At 41.2% G+C, this 16,866-nt stretch overlaps 1 protein-coding gene and 1 long non-coding RNA gene across 2 annotated transcripts; both read left to right on the top strand.

The window, feature by feature from the left end:
* Nucleotides 1-1,149: 1,149 nt before the first annotated feature.
* Nucleotides 1,150-2,640, top strand: LOC136673663 (cystatin-like). The gene is made up of 3 exons (XM_066649273.1): nt 1,150-1,428; nt 2,207-2,317; nt 2,478-2,640. Exons 1-3 carry the CDS (start codon nt 1,198-1,200, stop codon nt 2,568-2,570), a joined length of 435 nt encoding a protein of 144 aa, XP_066505370.1. The 5' UTR covers nt 1,150-1,197; the 3' UTR covers nt 2,571-2,640.
* Nucleotides 2,641-4,879: 2,239 nt separating this feature from the next.
* On the top strand, nt 4,880-6,556 carry LOC136673360 (uncharacterized). The gene is made up of 3 exons (XR_010795930.1): nt 4,880-4,976; nt 5,429-5,483; nt 5,702-6,556. It is a non-coding gene; the product is annotated as an uncharacterized lncRNA (long non-coding RNA).
* The last annotated feature ends 10,310 nt before the right edge of the window (nt 6,557-16,866 follow it).

Here is a 16,866-nt window from a genome sequence, read left to right as displayed (position 1 = left end):
CTGTCTTGTTGGCAAAAGGAGGTTGTACAACGTACTAACGCCAGGGGGCGCCGATAAATGTGGCACACATGATTATATTCAAAAGATTTTTAATGTGATTTTTTCCCACCAAATAAAGACACTTGAATTAAAGCTTGGATTTCTCTCTCTCTTTTTTGCATTGTTGTCAAATATTATTATTATTTTTTAATTATTTATAAGAAGCCAAAGAACACTTCTTAACCAGGGGTGCCAATAATTATGGCACATCTAGTACATCAGTCATTAAAGAACAAGGTGAAATGAGGACTAACAGCACATTACAAAGTGGAACAACTGAATGATAACTTGAGTAGGAATTTCTACTGTATCTACTCACTTTCCATTTTTATCAACTCCACAGCTTTATTAGTTTTACAATTAGTGACAAACTCTTCTATTTCTCTGCAAACATTTTTAAACGGTTCCTCAGCGCTCAGGACCCCCACAGAGCAGGTGTGATGTGGTGGTGGATCATTCTCAGCGCTGCAGTGACACTGACGTGGTGGAGGTGGTGTTAGTGTGTGTTGTGCTGGTGTAGAGTGGATCAGACACAGCAGTGCTGCTGGAGTTTTTAAACCCTGTGTCCACTCTCTGTCCACTCTGTGAGACACTCCTCCCTCGTTGGCCCACCTTGTAGATGTAAAGTCAGAGACAGTAGCTCATCTGTCGCTGCACAGTGTGTGTCGCTCGTCCTCTAGTCCTTCATCAGTGACACAGGACACTGTCGGCTGGATGTTTTTGGTCCAGCAGTGACACTAGTGTGTCTGATCCACTCACACAAGCGCAACATCAGAGTCACTGCAGTGCTGAGAATAACCCACCACTGAAATCGTACCTGCTCCGTGAGGGTCCTGATGATTGAAGAATAGGGCAAAAGGGGGCTGACAACGTATGCAGAGCAACAGATTGGCTACAGTCTGTAAGTGTGGAACTATAAAGTGATCTGTGTGGTCAGTGGAGATGTTCATAATATTACAACATTGTCTGCTGCTTATCTGCATTAGCCATATTTCCCGTGAGTAAAGACACAGGTGATAAAGCGAGGTTAATTAAGGGATAATGGATACTGAGCTAATTACTGCACAACTCAAAACAGCTGTTGTCGCAGCCTTAAAAGTCGGCACTAGGGTGAAGGTTGTTGATCTGCAGCTTTTGTTGAATCCACATTGTGCAAAAATGGCTTTTGGAAGAGCATTCCTCGCACAGGTCCTTGTTATTTGTGCTATAAACAAGTTTATTTCTTTCAGTGTTATGAGCAGTTCTTTGCCTGGAGGTCTGACTAAAGCTCCAACTAACTCCTTTCAAGTAGTTCAACCTGCCTTTTTTGCAACACAAGTCTTCAATGGTTATATCTCCAGAGAAGCCAATGCCTACAAAATCCTCAAAATCCTCTCTGCACAAACTCAGGTACAACCCTAAAGAAGCTTAAAGTTAATAACTGGCAACTCCACATTGGTGTTTTTCTTTTTAATATTTGGTGTTGAATGTGTGATTTTAATAAACAAACTGTTTAGTTGGTTATAGCTATTTACTAGAACATGTATTTATTATTATTAAATAACCTATAGCATTTAGGCCCTTGTTAGACCTAACAATTTCACAGCTCTCAAAATGCCTTTCCACAAAGATCTATCTTTAACTTCAGGAGCAGGTAGTTGTTTTTTTTTTTAGGGCTATGGCTGAGCTGCAGGGTGGATATTATCTTAATGATGCAGTGTGATGCTGCACTCTTTAACAAACTGAGGTTTAGTTATGTTTTGGACAGCAGACAGTGAGGAAAACAAAGTACTGAAGTATATTTAAAAAAAAATGGTGGCACGTCAAATTCATTGAGCAATTTTATGAAATTAGTGTTTACTTTGGTACATTAGAATCCTTAGTTAAATGTCAGTGATGAAGACTGGGGTGGGGAGCAGGGTTTCACATTCTAAACCCATTTCTAACGTGCTACCTCTTGGCTTTAGTCAAAAATAATAGCCTTTTGTTCACTTGTTAAAGCAGCTAAATATATAGAACAGTATTGGCCTGGCATTTTAATGATTTCCCTGCTTTAACAAACCAAAGCCACCAGTACTGAGTTAATTGGAACATATGGGCAGGGTGCGTCAGGACCAGAGTTGAGAAACACTACTTATACAAAGCACTTTGCTAAATTGAATTAATGTGGCCACATTGCTACCTACAGGTGGTGGCAGGTATCAACTATTATCTTGATGTGGAACTTGTGAGGACACGGTGCAGGAAAACTGTCCCTGGGTGGCTTCTCCAGTCCTGTCCACTAGATGGCAGTCAGAAGGTAACTTCTTGAATTCATTTGGCATTCATTTATCACTTGCCTAGTGTAGAGTGAGATGTAGGATGTTTTTTTTTTTGCCCTTCCTCCTGTAGAAGCCTGCTTCAGACTCTGTTCCATCACTTGGATCCAGTTCTCATGTCTTTTTTGTTTGCTTTTCTAGACTCTGCACTGTATCTTTGTGGTGTATGACATCCCCTGGCAGCACACAATGAGACTGACAACGCTGAAATGTCTGCCAATAAACAAATCGTAGCTGGTGTTAGTGTGTGGATGGAGTCTTCCAGGTGTTTGTTACATTGTTGGAAATGTGCATGTAATAAATTCATATGTGGAAAATGAACTTGGCTATGCATTTCTTTCATGTATCCTGTAAACATTTGGTGTTGCCAAAAGTGGGGGGGATACATATTTGAGCAAAAGCTTCAATCTACACCTGGCCTTTCAAATAGGAGTTGTGGGTTTTTTAAATGTATATTGGCTTTGCGTCACAGCACTTAAAAATAGCCAAATGCATGGTTCATCTAACGGAGTGCCTAGTTCATTACTTCATGCAGGCTTTAAGTAACAGTCTGGTTCTCTTCACACTTTTAAAAGGATAAGTTTCATTATGCTGACCCTCAGGTTAGGTTATTAAACATCTTTTAGCATGACTTTGACATTAAAAAAACAACTGTCTGAAGTGTGGTCCACAAACTGGCTCACTCTCGAATGTTGCTTATAAAGTAAAACGTAGGTTATTAAAACTTCTCCACTCAAAGTAGTGTTAATAAAGTCTAACTCCCGGTAACATTTTACTTGTACAATATAAATAGTGTTTAAGTTCTGGAACTGGGTGCTACTTGGAAGAGATCAGAGCTCCGTTCCTCTGAGTTATGGGCCCTATTTAAACGGTTTTTTTCTAGTTTTATTTCCTCAACACCGAAGTCTAAATGATAAACTCGGTTCTGAATGAAGCCAAACTGTTTTTATATCCTAGTATTGAGGTTTCTTGGTTACGCACCAAAATGGCGGCTAAGTTGCGTTTTATGGGACGTCAATGGTAAGCGCCATTTTAAGTTTTTTTCACGAATATAACTCGTTTACAATTCTTATAGTTTATATCAAAAGACTCCTTTTATGCGTTAAAATGACAAATAACTGAGAAACTCTGTCCTGTTTATCCGCTTTACATTTGTAAACCGTCCTCTTCAAATAAACTCTCCAGAGGCTCGGGCTGCGTCGCGGTATAGTATGGAGAGAGATCAGTCTCAAAATACTTTACAAATGCGTAAATGTTAATCCACAAATTAAACACAAGTCACTTATCCTTCACTGTTCTCAAAAACATATCCCAATTTGTCTCAGTCTGTAATTTGCACAAATAGTTACATAAACACGTTATTTTGGTTTTCATTGATATATCACAATTTTATGCGAAAATAAATACATTTGTTTAAATTTACATTGTAAATATTTGTAAAGTCGAAGTCTCGTTTGTGAATCTGCGAGTCACTCACGTTTTTCGTGACGTGCATTTGTTCATTTCCTCTCGCGAATTTTTGGATTTTGAGACTTTCCTTTCGCATTTCACCCGCTCCAAATACAAATGCAGGCTGATCCACAAATGTGGCCAACAGGAGAACAAGCCACCGCTAGGGGGCACTGTTGTTTCCCCCGGTGTCTCAGGACTGACCTGTTCAGGGCCGCAGAAAAAAAAAACCTGTAGGCGGGACTATGACTCCATTGGCTGCCGCAGTAAATATAGACCGCTAACTCTGGCTGTTAATTGGCTAAATAAAAGTGATGACCAATGAGAATCGCATATTCTGTTCTGGAGCCGTGGGGTCTCTGCCCCTCCCTCTGTCTGAGGAAGAGCATTTGTCTGTAACAAACCACCCGTTTTAACAGTCCAATCTCAAAAATACGAAACACATCAGTCCCATATCAGTCCAATAATCAACACAGTTTTAGTCCAAATACGGGATGATTTTAACGTATTATATTTGATAACCCTAGTCTGCAGCGAAATTAGGGAGGTTCCGCTGGACTTTAACGTCGTTAAGTTTAGGGCACTTCCAAAAGAGTTCCCCAGTGATCCCCCTCCTAACGGTCTGTGATATGAAGCTGAATTCAGCGGCTTGGGCGGCATTTTGTCCGAACTTCCACATTAAATGTTGCGCAAATGCGTCTCCGTTTAAAGTTGTCCCCCACGTCCTAAAACAACAGTGCCCCCTAGCGGTGCCTTGTTCGCCTGCGGGCCACATTTGTGGATCAGGCTGCATTTGTATTTGGAGCGGGTGAAATGCGAGAGGAAAGTCTCAAAATTTGCAAATTTGACTTTACAAATATTTCCAATTTAAATTTAAACAAATGTATTTATTTTCGCATAAAATTGTGATATATCTCTGAAAAACAAACGTGTTTATGTATGTAACTGTATTTGTACAAACTGCAGACGGTGAGACACAGAGTGGGATGTGTTCATTTGTGAACAGTGAAATATATTTGTGACTTAACTGTGACTTAAACTGTGTTTAATTTATGGATTAACATTTACGCATTTGTAAAGTATTTTGAGACAAATCTCTCTCCATAGACTGTGGTGGAGAGGTGGACTTCCTGTATGGTCTCAGTACAACACCCTGCTCTTTCACAATAAAAGACAGCGGCTGAGGAGCAGGTAAGAGAGAAAGTCTTTCTTTAATGCACTTATTACCTCCTGCATATTGCACTCAGTGTAAGGTGTATTGTATAAATTGTGCTGTAGTTTGAATGTTCCTCTTTTGTAAGTCACTTTAGATAAAAGCATCTGCCAAATGCATAAATGTAAATGTAAAGGTAAGAGCCCATAATCAGGTGTGTTTTCTGTGGAGGACGTGCTGATTTATTTTCACAAACGGAGGAATTCTGATTTGAAAAAGAGCTGCTGCTTTTATTTATCTGTTTACAGCTAGAAAGATTATTGATATATTTTTGATGTGAATACACATTTGCTGGAAGCTAACATTTATCACATTTTTAATGAAGAAGTAAGTATTAATAATGATAATAGAGTAATAAGAACTCTATTAATAATAAGAACTAAGTAACAGTACTCATTTAGAATCTGTATTAACCTGCGTGTCTTTTCAGCTGGTACACTCCATGCTGAGGCAGTTTGCATCTCTGCGGCTGGTGCGATATTTTGGTAAGTAATTCAACCTCATGGTTTAGTGGTCAGTGGTCTAAGTGTTGGCTCTGTCACCAGGACGTCACTGTTTCGGTCGCTGGTGGCAGTCAGAGGCCAGGAGTCCACAGGCTCTACTCCACAATGCAGCCAATTTATTATTATTTTTTGCACCAAATATACCTTCATATGTATTTTTCCTTTTGATTAAACAGAGTTTAATTTTGTGTCCCCTCTAGATCATCACAAACAAAGCTCAACAGAGTCATCACACCATGCCCTTTGACCTGTCTCCCCATCTTACATCTTATTCCCCTGATACTGAGTTTGGTGACAGTAAAAACTACCTCCACAGACTGGCCATCTTCCTCATCGTTGCTGAGTGTATGGGTTTACCGGTTCTGGTCTGGGCTCTTACTGTTCTAGACCATCATCATAAACACAATGGCAGAGTTTCAGTCTCCGTCATTCTCCTCCTCCTCTGTGGTATAATGGAGCTACTTTTAAATCCATTCATAGCAACAAATCTGATCCACGGAGACTGCGACTGGAACACAAACAGGGCATGTTGGACAGTGTTATCGTTATGGTACGGGTTCCGACACTGTGGGGTTTACCTGCAGCAGATGATGGTGTTGGAGAGTGTTCTGACTCTGAGACGTCCGCGCTGCTCTGCTCATGTTTTATTTCTGCCCTGTTCCATTACACTCTCTACCACTGCATTAATTTATTTTTTCTTGTGTGAATTTTTTAAATCATATGTGTTTCTCCTTTTTAGTCTGTCTTTTCTTCTTTCTGTGACAGTCGCGTCATGGTTAGTTCCCTGTAGAACCACATCCATGAAAGAACACAGGCCTAACCAAACCACCAAGCAAGACTGGACACTGTTAGTTTACGCCACAATCACGGTGATGCTGTATTTAATGTCTCTCTCTCTGTACTCTGTGATAAATATTTGTAACTTGTTTATAATGAGTGAATGTCTGCTGAGTTTGAGAGTGGCTATAGACCCTCTGCTGTGTGTGCTGGTCTGCAGACAGGAACAAACATACACCTCCTCAGATCTCAGTACTGAACACACAGCGGTTCAAGCTGAACACTCAGTGTGATCTGAAAACTGAGACTGTCCTTTTATTAGAGTGAAGAGGGAAAGAGTGTTTTAAGAGTGTTTTAATTCATTAAATGAGAGAGAGCTTTTTAAAGATCATGTCTTCCTGTTACTGTATTCACATCAGATGTTCTGACTCGTTTTTTGTGTCTCCAAGTCATCACTCTCAACAAGTTAATTTTTAATCATTTTATTAATTCTTTCATTCATTCATTCATTCATTGTCAGTAACCTTTATCCAATTCCAGGCGGTGGGTTAGGAACCTACCCAGAATCACTTAGCACAAGGCGGGAACACAACCTGGAGGGGACACCAGTCCTTCACAGGGCAACACACACTCACACCTACGGACACTTTTGAGTCTCCAATCCACCTACCAACGTATGTTTTTGGACTGTGGGAAGAAACCTGAGCACCCAGAGGAAACCCACGCAGACACAGAGAACATACCACACTCCTCACAGACAGTCACCCGGAGGAAACCCACGCAGACACAGGGAGAACACACCACACTCCTCACAGACAGTCACCCGGAGGAAACCCACGCAGACACAGGGAGAACACACCACACTCCTCACAGACAATCACCCGGAGGAAACCCACACAGACACAGGGAGAACACACCACACTCCTCACAGAAAGTCACCCGGAGGAAACCCACGCAGACACAGGGAGAACACACCACACTCGTCACAGACAGTCACCCGGAGGAAACCCACGCAGACACAGGGAGAACACACCACACTCCTCACAGACAGTCACCCGCAGGAAACCCACACAGACACAGGGAGAATACAGCACACTCCTCACAGACAATCACCCGGAGGAAACCCACGCAGACACGGAGAACACACCACACTCCTCACAGACAGTCACCCGCAGGAAACCCACACAGACACAGAGAGAACACACCACACTCCTCACAGACAATCACCCGGAGGAAACCCATGCAGACACAGGGAGAACACACCACACTCCATACAGACAGTCACCCGGAGGAAACCCACTCTGAAATGCAGCTTGCTACAAAAATGCCTTTGCAGAATCTGATGATTCTGCATCCATTAATGAACTGATTTAGCTTTTAATGATATAAAACAGTAACTGCATTAGGATTTTCACATTCAGTTTCATATAAGGTTAGTTTCAGGGGCTGTGTTTACTACTTCTCAATTTAAAATGTTTGTCAGAGGGAATATAACTGAAATGATGAAATATTCAAATATATTCTTTTTCATTTGTTTCTCTATGGAAGCAAATCTGTCTCATCAGACTTTGAAATATCACCACCTTTGAATTTGTAGCACTGAATGGCTGATGGCGAAATACGAACACAACTTCTACACTGTGGAAAAACGACACGTTTAGCTTCTTTCCGCTGAAGCTAAACTCTTTATTTTCTCTGTTTATTTTCAAAGTGTCTCAAAAATCTGAAAGTCTCACTAAAGACAAAATGTCTTGTGTCCTGTAGTTTGATCTTCTTCTACTTTGTTCTTATTTATCTTAAGTCAGAACGTAAATAAATGTAGATACCAATGTTGTGTTGTATTTCCAATTTGCCATCTATTTATCAGGGCTTGGGCTCACTGTGGGGCTGTGTTCCTCTGTGGTCTGCTGCTGCTTCTGTAAATAACACAGAGAAGAGCTTGAGGACAAACCACACAGTCAAAGTTGAGCTCAGTGTGGTTTGTATTTTCAGCCCACGGTGGTCTGCTATTCTCATTGTTTCTTACTCTAGCTAACGCTAGCAGCTCTCTGACCTGTCTAATGGACGTTCATTTCCATTAGGTCCAAAGGAAAATATGAGGAAAACACATTTCTCCCATCATGCTTTGTTATAGCTTTAAAAAAGAATAATAATTGAGAGTCGCTGGTTCCTGATTGGACCATAAACGGCCACAGCACCTTTAGTGGTTAGGTGTAGGATTTAAACGATGGTGATGTTGTGGCTGCAGGTTGGAAGAGAGTGGGGTGGACCTTATGTGGAGCTCTAATGGGTTGGTATGGGATATTTTTATAATGAAATAATAACACACATGTATCTAGTTTTCTAAATACATTTACGCCCATTTCATTAGTTCAAAAGTGTGTAACAACCCCAAAATTGAAAGTTTCTTCAATAACACACAGGGCAAAGACTGAAAACAATACAGCGTTCATTTTCATAAAACATTTATCAGGGAATAAAACCCATTTCTTTAACATGGGAGATTTCAAGTAGAAATCCAGAATAGAACGAGACGTATGATGTGCCACCACTTTCACCCTCGATAGAGACAACTGCTTGATAAATTTAAACCGAAACCTAATGGCAGGTGAAAGGCTGGTTTATCAGAACACAACATCACAGCATCTGGGCCTTGACATGTTTTCTTCAAACTGAAATGCTGTAAATAAAACCACATTCTGATTTTTAAAACAGTGTTTCAAGGACATTTTCAAGCATTCATTCATTTATAAGTTTTCTGTAACCACTCCATCACGTTCAGCTACACACACACACACACACTCACCCAACCACTCACACACATTTAAAGCTATGCACTTTAAATTATGAAGCGCTCACTGCTGTATTTATTCTGTCTACTTCTAGTTTATTTTAAGACCGAAGGAAAATAAAAGTAAATAAAAGTAACATTTTGAATCTGCCGTCCATTTATCAGTTTTTGATCTCATTTTGGAGGATGTTTTTCTCAGTAGTCAGCGACTTCTGGAAATAAACAGAGAAGATCATGCAGAAAAACATCTACGGTTAAAGTGTGATGTGGTGGTTATTTTTAGCCCTCAGTCGTCCGCTGCTGCATTAAGCAGAATATAGAAGAGTTCACAAATGTGTGCAATACTTCGTCACATTGTGATGTCTCCCATAAACTTACAAAGTTGGAGAGGGCCAGTGTGTCACATTACAAAGATAATCCAATTATTCCCATGTCAGAAAATCTGTCTTTAATTTTATAAGCAAACTGTAAAAGGAAAAGCGTGGCCATGTGTCACTGTGTATTACGATATTATCCTGCGATAATCATCAGTGAGAAAATATGAGCTCATTAACTGAGCCTGACATTTCAGTGGTGTTTGTGTCATGAAACTGTTCTCACTTCTGAGCAGAGAGGTGGTTTTCGTCTGTGGTCTCTCAGTACAACATCCTGCTCTTTCAGAATAACAGACGGCGGCTGAGGAGCAGGTAAGAGCCCAGAATCAGGTTTGTTCTCTGTGGAGGATATGCTTTTTTATTTTCACAAATTAAGGAAACATGATTTGATAAGAGCATTAAACACAAGAACGTAGGGGTGAGTTTAATATTCGGGTGGGGTCATATTTGCTGAGTCAGTCACACCCCATACCCAAGTAATAGCTATAAGCGGATCCCTATGTAGATAAGGCAGTAAAATTCTGCATCTATAACGATGTGGAACCGCATTTGTGGAATTACAAAAAAAGAAGTCATTATAGACAACTTACATCTATAGGTGTGTTTACGTAAATGTCAATTTACCAAAAACAAACATAGTAATAACAACATATCACATGGTCCTAATGTCAGTTGCGGGAGTCTTTGGCTGGACTCCATCGCAGCCTAATGATAGGGCATGTTACACAACTGGAATTGGAGAAAGTGAAAGTCCACAAAGGCAAAGTGTTTGTCCTCTTCAGTAGATGGAGGAACGTTAACATGTTGCATGTTAGGAGCGCTTTCTCACGACCTGAACACAGCTATTATTATCATTCACTAACTCTCAGATCCTCCGGTGTTACACTGACAGTTAAATACAAGCCTCTTTTATAACTGTAATTATCCGTCTGTTCTCTGTTTTGCTCTTGTCACCGACGACACTAACTTTATAAACCAGACCCTGACAGTGAAGCGGAGGTGAAGCTGATGATTAGAGCAGATTTATATTTGAACAGGTGCCTAAACGAAGGCTGAAGGATGTAGTGATGGGATTTCAGTGTAGAGCCCAATTGTATTTCCACATCCCAACCCCCTTCCCATGGTTTCCTGGTGTTTTTAATTCTGACACAAATTCAGCATTGTATTCTTTAAATGGAAACGGACACGGGTTGTGTTTTTCTGGTGAGAGACAAAGAGACGTTAATCAATGTAATGAATATTTGTTTTTCATTATGTCACGTTTTCACGTGTATTCCATTACAGTAAGACGTTTATTTTTGAAGTGCCTCACAGTTTAAAGCAATACAGTTGTGAACTGCTTACATTTGGAGGTGACTGTATTCAATTTAGACACTAATTCAGCATGTAATTTTCAAAAAGCAAATCCTCGTGTAATGTTTTTCTGTAAATAGCTGTTTTGCTTTTACAAACCAGATTCCAAAAAAGTTGGGACACTAAACAAATTGTGAATAAAAACTGAATGCAATGATGTGGAGGTGCCAACATCTAATAATTTATTCAGAATAGAACACAAATCACACATCAAAAGTTTAAACTGAGAGAATGTATCATTAAGGGAAAAATATGTTGTTTCAAAATTTCATGGCATCAACAAATCCCAAAAAAGTTGGGACAAGGCCTTTTTTTACCACTGTATGGCATCCCCCCTTCTTCTTACAACACTCAACAGACGTCTGGGAACAGAGGAGACCAGTTTCTCAAGTTTAGAAATAGGAATGCTCTCCCATTCATGTCTAATACAGGCCTCTAACTGTTCAATCGTCTTGGGCTTCTTTGTCGCACCTTCCTCTTTATGATGCACCAAATGTTCTCTACAGGTGAAAGATCTGGACTGCAGGCTGCCATTTCAGTCCCCGGATCCTTCTCCTACGTAGCCATGATGTTGTGATTGCTGCAGAATGTGGTCTGGCATTATCTTGTTGAAAAATGCAGGGTCTTCCCTGAAAGAGATGATGTCTAGATATGTTGTTCTAGAGCCTGAACATAGTTCTCTGCATTAATGGTGCCTTTCCAGACATGCAAGCTGCCCATGCCACAAGCACTCATGCAGCCCCATACCATCAGTGATGCAGGCTTCTGAACGGAGCGTTGATAACAACTTGGGTTATCCTTGTCCTCTCTGGTCCGGATGACATGGCGTCCCAGTGTTCCATAAAGAACTTCAAATCGTGACTCATCTGACCACAGAACAGTCTTCCATTTTGCCACACTCCATTTTAAAAGACCCCTGGACCAGTGCAAACATCTGAGCTTGTGGAGCTTGCTTAGAAATGGCTTCCTCTTTGCACTGTAGACTTTCAGCTGGCAACGGCACAGTGGATTGTGTTCACTGACAATGATTTCTGGAAGTATTCCTGAGCCCATTCTGTTATTTCCTCGACAGTGGCATTCCTGTTTGAGGCGCAGTGACGTTTAAGGTCCCGGAGATCACGAGCATCCAGTAGAGTTTTACGGCCTTGACCCTTACGCACAGCAATTGTTCCAGATTCTCTGAATCTTTTGATGATGTTATGCACGGTTGATGATGATAATTTAAAGGTCTTTGCTATTTTACGCTGGGTAACACCATTCTGGTATCGCTGCACTATCTTTCTGCGCAACAATGGTGGAATTGGTGATCCTCTTACCATCTTGGCTTCAGAGAGACACTGACACTCTGAGAAGCTCTTTTTATACACAATCATGTTGTCAATTTACCTAATTAGTGTTAATTGGTCTTCCAGCTGTTCGTTATATGCTCAGTTTCCTTTTTCCAGCCACTTATTGCTATTGTCCCAACTTTTTTGGGATTTGTTGACACTGTGAAATTTTGAATCAACATATTTTTCCTTTAAAAGGTTACATTTACTCAGATTAAATTTTTGATCTGTCATCTATGTTCTATTACGAATAAAATATTGACATTTGCCATCTCCACATCATTGCATTCAGTTTTTATTCACAATTTGTTTAGTGTCCCAACTTTTTTGGAATCCGGTTTGTAATTGTAGCACGTATTCTTCGTGTTATTTTGGAAAAACAATGACGGGTGTGGAATGAATTTCAAATTGTCCTAATGCAGTGATTGTAGCTGTTAATCAACGCTGAAACACTTAAAAATGTTAGCGTCTAATGCTGCATCCGCTGATGAATCTAGGTCTTTTTGGGGTCCTGGGAGCGCTTTAATGCTGCCTTTGCTGTGGAGCGACACACTGCCCCCTGCTGGTGTGAGGATCTAAGGCGCTATTACATACAACCTTTGGTTTTCCCTAGTAGAGATATGAGGGACAGTAACAGCTCAGTGTCGTCGCTGTCCAGTTAAAAACACGTATCTCCATGTCTGTGGATGTCCATTTGGATTCAAACATCTCAGAGTAAGCTTGCCCTCACCATCCCGGGTTGATGGTATTGTGTGGTTGGAGGGTCTTAGCCTGTGGAACTGGGGAGAAAATTAAAGGAACACTAGATAAGATTTGGGTTTTTTGCTCCTGGGGCTCCCCCTAGTGTAATTCTTCTTTACTGCACTGTACTGAAATCAACGGAGAGGTGGAGGGGGAGGAGGTGGTTTCCTGCCCTCCCCCAAAACATACATATTGCAGTTTCTCCAGTGCTGAGCCCAGAATGGCAATGACAGAGGCTCTATTCTCCATGTTTCAGCTCAGAGAAGCTTCACAGTTATTTTTAAACTGTCATTTTAAGGTAAAAATAATTACAGTATTAGTATTTTTCTAAAAAAAAAGTATTATTCTTACAAATTAAATGCAGTCTAATTTTGTTTTTTCCTTTAGGAAAAATCCCAAACAAAGCACAACGGAGTGGTCACACCATGTCCTATTTCCTCTCTCAAGAGTTTCTATTTAGTCGTCTTCATATTGAGAATGGAGACTTCACCAGACTGTCGTTTTTCCTCGTCTTGGCTGAGTGTGTGGTTGTACCGGCTCTGGTTTGGGCTCTTAATGATGTACACCGTCATCGTAAACGCAAGGGCAGGGTTTCAGCCTTCATCTTTCTCCTCTTCACCTGTGATCTACTAGAGGTGCTTTTAAATCTGTACATAGCAACTAAGCTGCTGGAAAATGACTTCTGTTGGGACACCAAGGCGTGTAGGGCATCATTTTCTTTATGGTTTGGGTCGAGACGCTGTGCAGTTTTCCTGCAGCAGTTGCTGGTGTTGGACAGCGTTCTGACTGTGAGGCATCCACACTGCTCTGCTCATGTTTTCAATCTTCCCTGCTCCATTTTACTCTCCATCCTTGCATTCATTTATTTTTTCCTGTGTGAATTTTTTATGACGTATAACCTTCTCCTCTTCAGTCCGTTTCCTATGTTAACTTCAAACATCACCTCATGGACAGTGGCATGTAAAACCAAGAAACAAGACTGGACACTGTTCATATTTACGACAATTATAATGATCCTATATTTTATTTCTCTCTATCTGTACACCTTTATACAGAGTCAGACCCTGTTAACAATGAGTGAATGTCTGTTGAGTTTGAGAGTGGTCATAGACCCACTGCTGTGTGTGCTGGTCTGCAGACAGGAACAAACACACACCTCCTCAGATCTTAGTACTGAACACACAGCGGTTCAAGCTGAAGAGTCAGTGTAGTATGATTTTGTCGTTGTATCCATTTACTTATCTAAAGAAGTAATTTCTGGCAAAACAGTTCTCCGCAGTTTGCACTCTGCTCTACACGGGTGTTGTGTTCATTTCAATATTGTCTCACACTCCCAGCTCAATAGCATATTGTTGAATTTGCAAGCTTTGTGAACCGTCAGAGACATTGTCAGAGACACTCAGGTGGACACACTTGTCCTCACAGATTCATTTATTTTTAAAAACTGAGGTTTCTGTCTGTGTTTTTTCCTACAAGTCCAAATAAAAGCTGTATTGTGGGTCACTGAAAACTAAGGTTTTTGAAAACGCTCACCAAAGTTGTTATTTTTGAAAATGCTGTTGTCACTGTTCTCCTGTGGACTGTATGAAATGACTTGGCATTGGCAGAGAGGATTTGGAAATATTTCTCAACTGTGTGAATTGTGTGAGGAAACCGTGTGACCCTGAGGAAACCCACACCGACACGGGGAGAACACACCACACTCTTCACAGATGGTGAGGAGATCTCATCCAGGACTGAGACCCTGAAGCTGGCACCGACACCAGCTGCAGCACCACAGTGCCACCCAGTTGTTAAACTCCATATCACTGTCCTGAGAAGCACAAGAAAATCATAAATATATTAATTTTACAGCTATTTACAGCTGTCCTTCACACTGTGAAAATTTATGTTGAACGGACCAATAGAAATGCCCCAAAACTACTTGGAAAATTATTTTAGGCCTATAAATGTCCCTTACGTTAAATTTAGGATTATTGCTAATTTATAATAGCAATTTATGAATTCTGCCTAGCAATAAAAATTTTTTAATGTTATTTTATGCTTTATATGTAGATTTTAATTTGATTTTTCAGAATAATGACAGGTGCACACCTTGCTAAATAATAGATATGATAAAATTGATATAAAAAACAAAATTATGTTAAAGCGAATACAGCACCTGTGTTGTGTTTTAACAAATCTTTGCAGCTAGTGTTAGCACAAATGCTAATCCATGCTACGCTAACCCTCCGAAGAAAACTGATACATTTGCTTGACGCCGGAGCAAATGTACGTTCATATGAACTCGTAAAATTGTAAAATTGAAAACTCAAAAGCTGTTTTGACTTATACAGTTTTCTTAATTATCTTATGTACTAGCAAACGTATTTAGAGAGATAGCCTGTGTTTCAAATAAGAACACCATTTCGAACAGCCGCGTTGATGTTCCACAGGAGGGCAGTGTGCGCGCAGAGAAAATGACAGTGTTCCAAATGGCTCCCTATTCATTTCCCCTTTATTACTCACTATAAAATGCATTTGAGGGAACTTTATTCAGGAGAGTAATGATTTCCTACACTACCACTGTGTCCGAATATGTTTAGCACTGCTAAAAATGTACATTCGTTGAAAGTGACATTATTTAATAAAAACCGTATGAGGCTGTGTCCGAAATAATTCCCTACCCTCCTGAGTTCACTTCCCTAAAATAGTGAATTGTAGTCAAAAATGAATACGGAGCCATTCGGGACACTGTCATTTTCTCTACGAACACACACTGCCCTCCTGTGGCACATTAACGCAACAGTTCGATGTGATGTTCTTATTTAAAACGCTCTCTCTCTCTCTCTCTCTCTCTCCCGCTCTCTCTCTCTCTCTCTCTCTCTCTCTCTCTCTCTCCCGCTCTCTCTCTCTCAACCTCCAAATCGTTTCCTCGAGAGCGAAGGGTGTGTGTTGGACAGAAAACATTCCAGTGATTGTTTCATTAAATAAACGTTTATCATTGAATCCTCAAAGACAGAATTAAAACCAGGTCTCGTATGGGAGCTTTCTTGTAGAGAGCCAAATAAATTAATATAAATAGTATGTCCCACAAACCATTATGAATTTTCCTTCCAACATTTAACATTCATTCATTCATTCATTCATTTGCTTTTCCGCTTCTCCATTTCAGGGTCGCGGTGGCAACAGGGCGAGCAAAGAAGCCCAGACGTCTCTGTCCCTTGCAACACCCTCCAATTCCTCCTGGGGGATCCCAAGGCGTTCCCAGGACAGCCGGGAGATATAATCCCTCCAGCGTGTCCTGGGTCTAGCCCGGGGCCTCTTTCCAGTTGGACGTGCCTGGTATACCTCCAGTGGGAGCCGTCCAGAAGGCATCCTGATCAAATGCCCAAACCACCTCAACTGACTTCTCTCAATGCGAAGGAGCAGTGACTCTACTCCGAGCTCCTCCCTAGTCACTGAGCTCCTCACCCGATCACGGAGAGTACGCCCAGCGACCAGTCGGAGAAAGCTCATTTCGGCTGCTTGTATCCGCGATCTTGTTCTTTCGGTCATTACACAGAGCTCATGACCATAGGTGAGGGTGGGAACGTAGACTGACCGATAAATTGAGAGCTTTGCTTTATGGCTCAGCTCTCTCTTCACCACAACGGTGCGATACAGTGACCGCATTACTGCAGACGCTGCACCTATCCTACGGTCAATCTCACCATCCCTCTTCCCATCACTCGTGAACAAGAACCCGAGATACTTGAACTCCTTCACTTGGGGAAGGTTCTCACCCCTTACCTGAAGGGAGCATGCCATCTGTTTCTGGGAGATAACCATGGCCTCAGACTTGGAGGTGCTGATCCGCATACTGACCGCTTCACACTCGGCTGCAAACTGCTCAAGTGAACACTGGAGGCCTCCGTGCGAAGAAGCCAGAAGAACAACATCGTCCGCAAAAAGCAGAGATGCCACCTCCTGAGCTCCTCGACGGAAGCCCTCCTGCCCCAGGCTACGCCGCGCCACCCTGT

Source organism: Hoplias malabaricus, chromosome 2, assembly GCF_029633855.1.
Source record: "Hoplias malabaricus isolate fHopMal1 chromosome 2, fHopMal1.hap1, whole genome shotgun sequence".
NCBI lineage: Eukaryota > Metazoa > Chordata > Actinopteri > Characiformes > Erythrinidae > Hoplias > Hoplias malabaricus.
This window is presented reverse-complemented; position numbering and strand designations above follow the sequence as displayed.